The 12,576-nt window shown below is 38.7% G+C and overlaps 1 protein-coding gene across 4 annotated transcripts in view; it reads right to left on the bottom strand.

The window, feature by feature from the left end:
* The window catches only part of LOC142379793 (CUB and sushi domain-containing protein 3-like), a 284,354-nt gene that overhangs the window by 201,811 nt on the left and 69,967 nt on the right, over positions 1 to 12,576 (bottom strand). For all 4 annotated transcript variants that reach the window (XM_075465063.1, XM_075465065.1, XM_075465064.1 and 1 more), the window contains exon 5: positions 7,741 to 7,981. In XM_075465063.1, the coding sequence (XP_075321178.1) occupies positions 7,741 to 7,981 (241 nt within the window). The remainder of the gene's footprint in view (positions 1 to 7,740; positions 7,982 to 12,576) is intronic.

Genomic DNA, 12,576 nt, shown 5'->3' with positions numbered 1-12,576 from the left:
CTCTCTCACTCGTCTGCACACGTTTCATAGGCTCCTCCCCTCTTAATGCACACACATTGGATTAATCCCTCACGGCAGGCATGCTCATTGAGTCGACTAGATTTAGTGTCATTCAGAATTTAAGAGGAGCTGCATAGTGGTGTGGTGTTAGCACTATTGCTTTACAAGAAGAAGCTTGGGGCCTCTCTGCTTGCGTGGGTTCTCTCCGGGTACTCTGGCTTTCTCCAACAGTAAAAAAAACACCTGCATGCTAGGTTAATTGGTGATTCTACATTGACCGTGGAAGTATGTGTGAGCATGCATAGTCGTTTGTGTCTATGTTAGCCCTGTGATTGATTGGTGATCTGTACAGGGTGTACCCTGCCCCAGTGGCGGCCGGATAGACTCCAGCCCCCCGTCACCCTGATCAAGATTAAGCCGGTATAGAAAGTGGAAGGATGGACAGTTTCAGACTTCTTTAATCTTTCTCTGTGTATAAAAGTCCATCTCTACCCCTGAAGCAGTAGAAGGAGACCTCTTAGTACTGTATTACTACCCTAATGATCATAACACAAGCACGCTCCAAATTAAGCAGCAGCTAACTACTCGATCACAGTCTGGTCAGTGAAAGGCAGAATGAACAAGTAGCCACACAAGAGCTAACAAGAAGGTGGACGTGGTATTGATAAAAACTAAGATATTCTTTGGCTTCCAATGTAATAAAGATAAGTAAAAAGTAGCAACACAACCAAAGAAAATCAGCTAAGATTTTTCTTGCCAGCAAAAGCTTAGTCGACGATTAGAGGGCAGCCCAAAGATCTACATTAGGTGCAGTTAATAGGCAGTTATGTGAAGAGGAATAAACTAAGGACATGCCAAAAGTATGAATACTATGCCCAGTGTCTTTTTTTTAATTTTTTTTAAGCAAGATCAGGTGAAGTGAGTAGTCAATGTCTCACAGGTTGTAGACACCAGTCAAAAATGTTTCTCTGTCTAGAAACAGGATGGAACTCTAACAAGGATTCAAGCTAGCAGCTACTCAAAATGGGGACAGGGAAAAAGGGGAATTTTCACTATCTAAAACAAGTTAAACCTGTTAACTAATGACAGCTTGAGGAAACTTTTTTACACTGGTTAAGTTTTGCATCGCACTGTTGTTTTCTTTGGCACTATATTTTCTCAACAGAACCCCATCAGTGTTGAGCAGTTAGTGTATAGGTCCAAAATTGTTAACACAGGAGCTCAGCAATACCAGCTCACTACAAGTAGGATTGCAAAGGAGCAGAAAATTTCCACAGGAAATATTTGGAAATATTCCAAACTGGATCATTTTCACATGAACAAAAGACATTCCATCAACATTAGTCGATATGAAATGCCTCCACACATTGGAGGGCATATGTGGCAGTTTTCTGTTGAATAAGATGATAAAAGACGTGTTAAAAACACAAATGCAATGCAATGCATAGATATATAGATAGTTATCTGAAGAAATGGAATGGTCTTCAAAATATTTTACAACTCATTTTGTATAAAATTTTGTATGGCTAGCAGGAGGTAGAAGAAACAACATATCTGAGGTAGTGAGCACCATGACAAGATAGACTCTTTATTGAAATGGTGCGAGCTAGCTTACATTTAGCATGTCTGATTTACCAGTTAGCTAGCTAGTGTATGAATACGTCTCGAACACCACAGATCAATTATTTCTACCTCATAAATATCATGAAAACCAACTCAAAACTCTTATTTGTGCCCGTATTGCTCCCCTCCCTGTTTCTCCAAACAGAGAATAATCCGTCTACTGCAGACAATTTCATTTTAAAATTTGCTTGATATTTTTCTCAAACTTCAATCAAAACATCAGACACACGTTTACTTTGGCCATGATCCAAAGTTCAGACCAAATAAAAAAAAATCCCTTTAAATTGTTTCATGGCCTAAACAATAATAAAAAAATAAATAAATAAATAAATAAATAAATATTAGCATAAGCCACTTCTGTTTTGAGGCTTTTTTAGGGGCATTTTTTTCAGTGAAAGAGTTCATATCAATGCTGTGAGAAGAGAGTTACCTGATGGTCTGTCAAAACACATCACTGTCATACCATATTGACTCACTGTCACACTCCTCTTAGCTATGTCAACATACAGTATTTAGCAGTCATCACCACACTCCGAACACCCCTCCTTTTGACTCTGTCTCCCACTAACACAGTGCCTGCCTCTCTCCCTCTCTCCATCTGACACAGAATGTCAAGTCTCAGGGACAACAGAGCTCCTGGCTCTCTGATTTATTAGAGTATCTTCTGGTGAATTATAATTAATGACTAAGAGGATCACATATACCCAGCAGATGCTCCTATTCACACACAGTGCAGAGATGAAGAATAAGCTTAACCTGAAGGAATTAAAAACATTTTAAAGTAATTGCATCAGACTCTTCCAGAAAACCAGAAACATACTAGGCTGACGGCTGCTTTTTATACAGCACTCTGTCAGTGCTGTATAAAAGTGCTGTATTCAGGTGTAATTTGAATTATGCAACAATGAATTTATGTAAATTCAAATAATTCAAGTAGAACCACAAGACATATTTGAAAAGTTTTCTGCAGAAAACCATCAATGAAAATTCAATGATGATGCAAATGCATGACAGTAAGTCATGTTTTTCTGCTCTGGGGGAAGATTTAGTGGAAGCCTATTCTCTCCAATTTTTCTCAGAGGTTAACCTGTTCAAGGCAAGGCAAGTTTATTTGTAGAGCACAATTCGAGTACACAAGGCAATTCAAAGTGCTTTCCAGCTACATGAAATCACAAGAAGGCAACTAAAAATCATTAAAACATAAAAATAATCATTGATTAATTAAATTAAAAGCGAAGAGTGCAGATAAAATACTTTCAGTTGTCATATGTACAGTCAAAAATAACTTTTTTTCAGTCTGGATTGTTGAAGCCTGTCTCAACATTCAAACCTTTCTTCATCAGAAAAGAGGGAAATGTTGATGTGAAGACTGATTTCTAAGCTTTTGATTTCAAAGATTCAGAGGTAACGTTATATTTTTATTTTCAGTGTTGAAATCGCTATACCACAAAAGATTTAGTCACTGTTTTCACAAACTGCGTATGAAAATACTGCAAAATGTACTTCAGTCGCTTCATAATATGTTTGTGTTTTTTTTTTCCTGAGACATCCAGTTTACAAAATAACTCATTTTCAAACAAAGTCCGGTTCCATATATGAATTATAGTCGGACTCCAGCCAGTATTAATACACTCAAAACTCATTATTGTTCCTAAGCCAGAGAGCCATAGCAGAGCCTCATCGTTCACTTTAAACCGTTCCTCTGATATACAGTATGTTCGACACATCCACAGACCACAGTGCGGGGATACAGTTTATTTTCACGAAAACCACAACACAAAGACTTTGTCTTGCTTTCCCAGCGAAAGCATTATTTAATATCAATAGCCGTTTTAACCAGTAGTTGGTGTTTGTGATAGGCCACTAGCCGACCAGCGTTTCCCAACACTAACAGATATTAATGAACAATGATACAAACAGGATGGGCTATTCAAGGAAATATAGAATTGCCAGCTGACAAAATTTAAATACCAAATATGGTTAATAAATGTAGTTTAAAAACTGTTTAAACATTCAGTAGCAAACAACAATTGTGAATGCAGCTCTATGCATCCCACTGAGCAGTGTTTACATATGTGACTGGTGATATAAAACATTAAAGAAAACTGAGAGACACTGAGCTCATGTTGTTCCACTGCTGCTTCAGTTTCCCATCCAAGACAGTTTTTCTTTTTTCTCTCCCTCTTGAAATAAGCTGACTAAATGCTACACTGAAGATTTTTTAAATATGACAGTCACAAAATTTCAGCTGATCTGATTGGCCACCATAACCCTGTCATCAGCACCTGGCATGTGTGGTTCTGTGCTCTGGCCCAGCAAAGACTTGGTGCTAGCATAAAATCAGTTTTTCAGTGCTTGAGAAAGATCCTTGGCAGTCGAAACAGAAATAACTGGTTCTCCATTAGGCTCTTGGCTCCAACATCGCAATCGCTTTGGTGGGAAAACCTCCAATTTATCTTCCAACATTGCAGTACCTCTGTTACTCTCACATTATAAAGAACAAATGGCAACTAAATAACGATCAGGGCTTCTAACTCTCAATAACTGATCACAAGTGTTACAGGCATAAATGCTACCTAGTGCTATTTATGTGAAATGCTGTACTGAACTCATTTTAAGCAAGATACTTAAAAAAAAAAAAAGGGGGGGGGGGGGGGGGCAGCTTTTTTTCATTTTCTGTTGTAAGAATCAAAAACAAGAAACTTTTGTTTTGCACATTGCTTATTTCTCACTGTCTGAATTGTTTGTACTTATCAATCGTATGGACATGAACAAAAGGAACTTATAGGTATGAATTATTTAATCTTTGTTCTTTTTTGGTGCAAAGACTATTTAAAACGGTGAGGGTTGCATCTAAAATTTCTCAGTTAATCAATGTCTTCTGTGCTTCAAGATTACACCTGCAACTCATTAACTAAGCAATTCTAAATTGTAAATTCAGTTAGATATGAAGAGAAACTTGTGCAGCTCTAGAACCATTTTTTGTGATTGGTTGTCTGACGCAAACGTCCGTCCTTTTACATGATCACATTCATATCCAAAGTCGTAGAACCCCGAGTTGACTTATAGAGTTAATAAGAAGCGAAGTAACACTGGTTAAGAGTCTTTTCTCGTTGGTATAACGTACACATTTTCCAGTTTGAAATTTTAAGTTAAACATGCAAATGATTTATTCTTATTTTCACAATCTCATGGATTATTTGATGCATCAAGTTCATTTCCATTTACTCGCTCAGTGTATACATAGAAGAGGTCCATGCACTTTGTTGTTGTGTAGTGGATCACCAGGAGCTTTCATAGGTGAATTGCATCAGTGTGTTAACTCGTTTAGATTGTTGTTGGTGTTGATTTTGCCTGCTGTGGTCACTGCACCTTAGCTTTCCAATAATATGCCATGTGTGACCACTCATACACTGCACTTGTATACAAAGCAAGTTGTTTGAAAAACAGGTGATGGCCTGCGGGCAGGGTGACACTTAGCCTGGAAAACCAGCGCCAACTGCTGGACGGCAAAATGTTTTGCCTGCGGTTGGGTCTGGCCTCGATCCACTTGTCATTTTGAAAATACTGCCCTGAATCTGGCAGATGGCAACTAAACCAATCACAACGCAGAGATGTGTTTTGAATCAATGCGGGCGGGCCAGAGGGTTCTGGTGCGGGGTTTTGAGGGAGTGACGACAGAGCAGTGCGACGTTGGGCAGTGGAAGCGAACATAGACAAGTGAAAGCACAACAAGAAAGATGGCGGCGGCAATGGAACAGTGCTCGTTTGATTCAGCCTTGGCACACAGCCATTATAACGAACAGCCTTGCCACTCTGTATTAAGCCCCATTGTACCGGCTTTTTGGCTGCAGTTCCACCAGAATTCCACTGGGAGCGTCGGTGGAGACCAGAATGAATGGGGCCCTATGGAGCTAGATGCTACAAATGGTCAGTTTCACCTAAGTCTCCTCAAGAGCGCTCAGATTTGAATGTAGTTTCTGAGAGCTCAACATGGGTTTCAAGTAAAAAATCTACTGAACGAGTACATATATCGCTTTGATTTCTTACTGGTTGGCTTCTTGTTGTCCACAACGCGCTAGCATTGTGCTAATGACAGCTGGTCGACCCGCTATGTATGACGTCATATACACTTCAAATCCTTTTTTTAAGCAAATGAGTGGCTCTAAAAATCTAAAACTCAGCCATGGGTATTTTCTAAACACCCTTTTTCGAAAACAACATTCGAATTACTAGAGAAAAAATTATATCTTGAGATAAGGGCACGAAAGGGCGTATTGCTCCATAGGACTCCATTCATTCTGGTCTCCAAAATTGAGCGCCCCACGTGGAAAGAGGGTGGAACTGCAACCAAAATCGCCTCGTTGGAAACCGGAAATGCACCGTGAGTGGCGTATCTGTCCTATTATAGAATCTGTGCTTGGCATCAGTTTTGGAAGAGTCCCCTCCCACCAAAGCTTTCTGTCGCGCTTACTACGTCACAGTCAGTTGCGCTGATTGGTCAGAGCGTTGGCCTATAGGCACAGACGCGGTTTGAAAGACAACGGGTTGTGCTCATCAACAATGTTCCGTTGTATCCATTGATCGGTGCCAGACTAAATTAGACATCCAATCCATTTAGGCTGGTTTATCAGGCTAGGTGACACTATTTTAACAGGTTAAAATGCTCTTAAAGCGATACTCCGGAGTAGATTCAACCTGGGGTCATTTGAACCGTGATATCCAGCCAAGTAGCCCACCCGCAGTTTTTTCGATCTTGGCTGAACATCAGCTGAGTTATCCCGAATAGCTTCGTACAAGGGTTAATGGATCCTGGCAGTATCTCCAAAATTAGCACACTAAAATCACATGCCATGACACCAAACTTCTACAGTAGTACAAATATGGTCTGTACTCACAAAACGATGCATTTGAATGTTTGTACATAGTCCAGGAGTTTATTATTATCAACACAAGCCTGATAGCTTCTCTGCTGCTAAAGCTGCGTCGACGTCACTTCTGGGAGCTGGGAGCTTCAAAGTAAGATGAGGGTTGATCTACTACTGTAGACAACAAAGTATATGCTATATTCTACATGGTTTTTTATGAATTTTTATGTTGTAGAGTTGTGAATTTATTTTATCAATGGAGAAATTGAGCAGCCTTGCTTTGTTGTCTACAGTAGTAGATCAACCCTCATCTTACTTTGAAGCTCCCAGCTCCCAGAAGTGACGTCGACGCAGCTTTAGCAGCAGAGAAGCTATCAGGCTTGTGTTGTTAATAATAAACTCCTGGACTATTTTCAAACTTCCAAATGCATCGTTTTGTGAGTACAGACCATATTTGTACTACTGTAGAAGTTTGGTGTCATGGCATGTGATTTTAGTGTGGTAATTTTGGAGATACTGCCAGGATCCATTAACCCTTGTACGAAGCTATTCGGGATAACTCAGTAACTCAGCTGATGTTCAGCCAATATCGAAAAAACTTCGGGTGGGCTACTTGGCTGGATATCACGGTTCAAATGACCCCAGGTTGAATCTACTCCGGAGTATCGCTTTAAATGGTTCAAATGTTACTTTATTATACTACTTACAAAAACTTTATTTTTTCTCTTTGCATTCCATCCCTTCCTTCTCATTTGCAAAGACAGAGTTGGAATTGTGTTTGCAACTACAGTCAAGGGCCTACTGTGTAAAGTCCACTGAGAGAAAATGTAATCATCAGATATGCATCTGAAATAGATCTTATTAATATTAATATTATTGTAACTTTCTTGTCAATAAACATGGAATAAAACATGGATTTCAGAGATTACTTTCCACCCAATATTTATTCTAGCAGAAAAGTTATTTAACGGACTATGTTTTAACATTTTTACAAGAGTTCCCCAAAATCATATATTTCAGTACACAAAAAGATTATCTGTTCAAGAGGAATGATGTGTATCTTTCTGCAATATTATGCAGAGGCCCAAGCAACATTACAAGCTCATGTGACATACCTCACAGACACTGTTGTTAACACTTTGCTAACACAAAGCATACACACATATTGTCACTGTACAACATAACACCTGAAGGCTTGTTTTCTGTGACACAAGTCCTCCCTCACCTCACTCCTCATATGTCAACTCACCAGACAGTTGGCAGGTCAGATCCTTCTATTTCCAGATAATCCGACTTCTCCTCCATCTGAAATTCAGTGAACACCAGAGAGATGGTGTCCCCTGGATCTGCCAGTATGGTCCACTTACACTCCCCGCTGCTGCCCAGACCTCCAACACCTCCACCAGTGCCAGGGGAGTCACCAGCAGGGAAATCAAAGCTGGAGATCAGCCCACTGGAGCCCCTCAGGGTGCCACCGCACGTGTCCTCGGCTGTCAGTCACCAAAGAGACAACCAGGGTGGGGTGGGAGAACAGACACATGTACTCTGGGTTATTTCAGACCTTTTACTAAAATGAGGGGGGGGGGGGGGGGGGGAGACTACATGGATTAAATATTTGCAACTATCCATTTATAAATGCAGCACAAATAAAAATCAGCATGGAAGCTTGAGCTATGCAAGCCATTTAAACACAAACTCTGCCTACAGGTTGGCCAGTGCAGCAAATACAGGGGTTCTAGCACAATCGTGGGACTGATAACAATATGATACAACTTAAAGTTGGTTTACAATGTAAGAAACATGAAGCACACAGACAACTGTCAATTAACACAACAGTACAAATGAGCAATTAACAAATTAAGTACCAACGAACTGTGTGCTAATTCTGTCATATTGACTGCTGTGAAGGCAACTGTGGGTGGAAAAAGGTCTCTTGTGGTTTTCTGTTTTTTTTTTTTCTTCTCTCCCCATCCAACAGACAGTTATTGATCATAGTTTCTTTAAAGACCCACCAAGTTTCAAGAAACAGAGAAATAGTGATAAACAGAGTTTATAATCCTACTAAAAAAAATAAACAGCTACCGTGCCAGCTGAGTATTAATGCCCCCCCCCCCCCCCCCCCCCCCTTCCATTTTTCTCCCACTCTTTCAACTATCAGTCACTGTAAGTCTCCATCAACTATCCATGAATCTGTTTTTTATCTCTCCAAAAAATTCTGAATGATGGCAGGGCTTTCACAGTTTTCAAACCATTTATGACTAATATGTGACACTCCGCTGTACCCACTAAAACCTCTGACGGCTCAGCTCCCCACTCAGGGCCGTGAGATCTGACCAGGCTGAAAGTATTCCTGCATGCTGCGTTAAATGATTGGTTAAGGAACAAGGAAGTGGATGTATGAAACTGAGGAGAAGATTCAGGAAAAAGGGGAGAAAACAGATGGGGACTGCTAGTTGGCTTTAGCCGTGTCCTTTGACGCATTAACAGAAGCACAGCAATTTATTATGGAGGACTGCATTTTTTGTTGTCAATCAGGGTGCAGAGTTATTATTTTATTCAAAATTATTCCACCAAAAACTGGAAGTGGCAAAAACGGAATTTCCTATAAGGATTCTACATTACACATAGCTTGTTTATTCAACCGACTGATGGTTTGTGTTCTCTCACCGACCAATTGATCTGACCAAAATATAGTTGTTTTTCATGGCTACACACATCAGCTCAGACTGTAAGTTTCGATTGCCAGTTATAGCCGTTGCCCTTCCCCACCACACGTCTCACAGGTGGCCATGTTGTGAAAAAGGCCTTCTGTGACACACTAAGAGATTTGCATAATGAGAAAGAAATGCAGACAGGAATGAAAATTCTGAAACAAAGAAATGAAAAAACAGAACATGAAAATAAATGGGCTTGGGGAAATAAGTATGGGGAAAAAATGCAAAGAGGATATAAAAAAAAGAAAAAATCTCACTTGGACAAACAAAATGTTCATGAAAAAATACCTTGTAAAGTGACAATAAAATACATAAATATCTAAGTTTAGGGATATTATAAGAGGGATAATACAAAAGAGAAACTAATGGATATTAACTTCAGGGATAAAATAATAACTATATGAATAAATGCACAAGTTATTAAATTAATAAATAAATAAAAAATTACATCATAAGGTAGTTAAACAGAGGGATTAACACAAAGTATAATGAATACAGATGGAAGTGTTGGGAAACTGATGCAAAAAAACGATGGTGAAATTTGTAGGATTTAAATGAAGGGCAGACTGCACAAAGACAACACTTAGCCAAGAATTAGTTGTTGCCTGCCAGCACCACAACCACAAATTCACATGGCAACACGATTTGTTTCTGGTTTTAAAAAAAAAAAATCATGAAAATATATGACATGGGTCAATGAAAAGTGAGTAAAAAGAAATTTAGCATTTAAACAAGAGGGGAACACTGGGCCTTTTTAGTGTTGATGATTGTTGTTCTTTTGTATTTCTCAGGTATTCATTTCTGATTTAACTCACTTTGGTGAATGCTACCTCCATTCTTTTTAAGTAAGTACTACATCAAAATTTTTTAATTCTGAACCAAGAACACTTTAAAAGAGCAGTGTGGAGCTGCAAAGCTGCATATTGTAACCAACTAGATATCCGTCTCATCCTCGTCACATTACCCATGGAGTAGAAAATAATGGCCAATGGCCAAAACAATGCAGTTCTCAGTAGCTACACACTGGACCTTTCAGAACAAACAGTTCTTTGTTCTTTTTGAGCTTCATAACATCACTATTCCAGTATCAAGAGAACATTCTCTTGAAACATGGGCTGGCTTTTGCAATCTTTTTCATAATATCAAATGCATATGTATTATCACTGGGTGATGGTCAGTGAAGCTTAGGAAGGGTATAACTCATGTCAGTGTTACCCCTACAGTGCCTGTGGAGGTGATCTTAAAATCTCACCGGCTGTACTTCACTTTTTCAGCTGTTTGGCGTCATCTTATTACAAAGTGTTCAGTCTCAATTGTGGTCATCTAGTTCAGTTAGATTTTTTTACTTAGAGAATTAATTGTTCTGTAGAAATATTTCTCCAGTTAAGACGGCAAAAACAACTGCAGAAACAACTTAGCTTATGAGAATTTTTAAAGTGGAATCCAACTAAACCCACTTTAGCTCAAACTAGCACCAAATATGTTAGTATTCTTATGTCAAGAAACTCCAGAAGCCTGTTGCTAGCACGCATGTTGGGTGATCCAACCACAAAAGGAAATTTGACAGCAGAGCTGCCATTAGTATCTTTAAGGCAAAATACTGTTTACTATTTATGTTTTTTTCCAAGTGTTATCTTTATGTGTTTGTTCGTTTCTTTACTTGTCTATTCAGACAAGTTGCAACCTGGAAAGTTGTACTTCATGTCCTGGTGGCCGGGACACTTGGTCTAACAACTTAACTTGGTCTGTTGTTCTCATATAGTGCTATTCAAATATTTTTTTTTTTTTAATTTTTTGTAAATTCTTTTTGAACTGCTCCAAATAACATTCAACAGGCTGCTGTAGTTAGAGATTGATATCATGGATATGTTGCCCAACGATAAATCAATAGTTGTCAAATCATCAATTAATTTTAAACTTATAATAGAATGTTGCTAAAATTAATATAAATTGGAAAAAAATGTTACATTATAAATCAAAGGCTTCAAAGACACCATGTTATTGGCGTCGGCTGATCCCGACTCAAGAAATTGGTGCTCAGTCTTTAAAATCCTGATTGGAGCTCCAGTAGATAAAAACATAGTTAAAGTCACTATCTGTATTTGTTACATTACGGAAACATCAGTTGACCTGTTAATGTTCTGTTTGTTGCTCAGCTGACTGTGTGACATAGGCTAAATGCTTACAAATATATCAGGTAACTCAGATCGTATCATAACCTGTCACTCGAGACACATGTGAGGGGCAAATTTTAATGTCAGGTGTGAAAACATGAGCTGTCCACTTGTGATCAGATCAACCAGAACCATTTAATACCAAAAGTGAACAGGCTCTCAGAGCACTGTATCGGAATTTACTAAGTGTAGAGTCACATTATGAAGCCAGCTGAAATTAACAATATGTACTTAAGTTGAATTATGTGGTACACACATGAACATCTCACTATCAGAATGACAATGAGTGCATAAAGATTTCTTTAAGCTCTGGAGGCAACAACAGATGAGTGTGCTCTGAATGAAATAGGAGCTGAAACTGAGTTGTATATGCACTCACATAACTGTCCACATTTTCATATTCTGAAATCTGAAAGGAATATTTGGGGCAATTATCCAAGAATCTGCAGGGCATTTGAGAAGTCCAACTGACATCAAGGGATAACTCAGTTGTGGTATCCACCAAATATGAAAATACGGACACGGTACTGCAGATGAAAGAGTAAATTAAGTTAGGTCTTGAGGGACACTGGTGCGGTAAGTACAGTGTCATATGCTCTCTGTTTCAAAAGGAATAAACAGAAAACACAGTGAAAAATAGTAAACATGCAAGTGGTTACCTGTACACTGTCTGCAAATAACTTTAAATGTGATTTTTAGTTCAACTAAAAAAGCTGCTGGTTTTTGTGCTGTAGATTAATGACCAATATTGTGGCACAAAGTTTACTCAAAGTATCATATAGATGCCCACAGCTGCATCTAACAATAAAATCAATAATAACCCACTGATATGTCTACATGTGATGACATATTGCACAGGGAAAATTGGCTGCCTTCAATAAATCGATAATTAAACAGAGGAAGCAAGGTAGGTTTCTTTGCCATTTCTTTGAGAAGCATCCATGCGTGGTAATGTAAACCGTGAAAGGGCAAACTGCTGTCAGAGGCTTAAAAAATTCCCTTCCAGGTTTCATTTATAGTCACTCGCTGTGTTTTCACTTGGATACATGTTGGAATATAATGTACAATTTTTTGCAAATGAAGTTCAACAAAACAAAAGAGGCGCTGAATGCTGGACAGTGTGTTCCTTAGCAAATCAATAGAGCATGTTCTTGATCTAAAAATTAAGAAGGATCTCGCTAGCAAAAAAAAGAAAGA

This window comes from Odontesthes bonariensis, chromosome 5 (assembly GCF_027942865.1).
Source record: "Odontesthes bonariensis isolate fOdoBon6 chromosome 5, fOdoBon6.hap1, whole genome shotgun sequence".
NCBI lineage: Eukaryota > Metazoa > Chordata > Actinopteri > Atheriniformes > Atherinopsidae > Odontesthes > Odontesthes bonariensis.
Note: the sequence above shows the minus strand (reverse complement) of the source record. Positions and strands in the feature narration are given on the sequence as shown.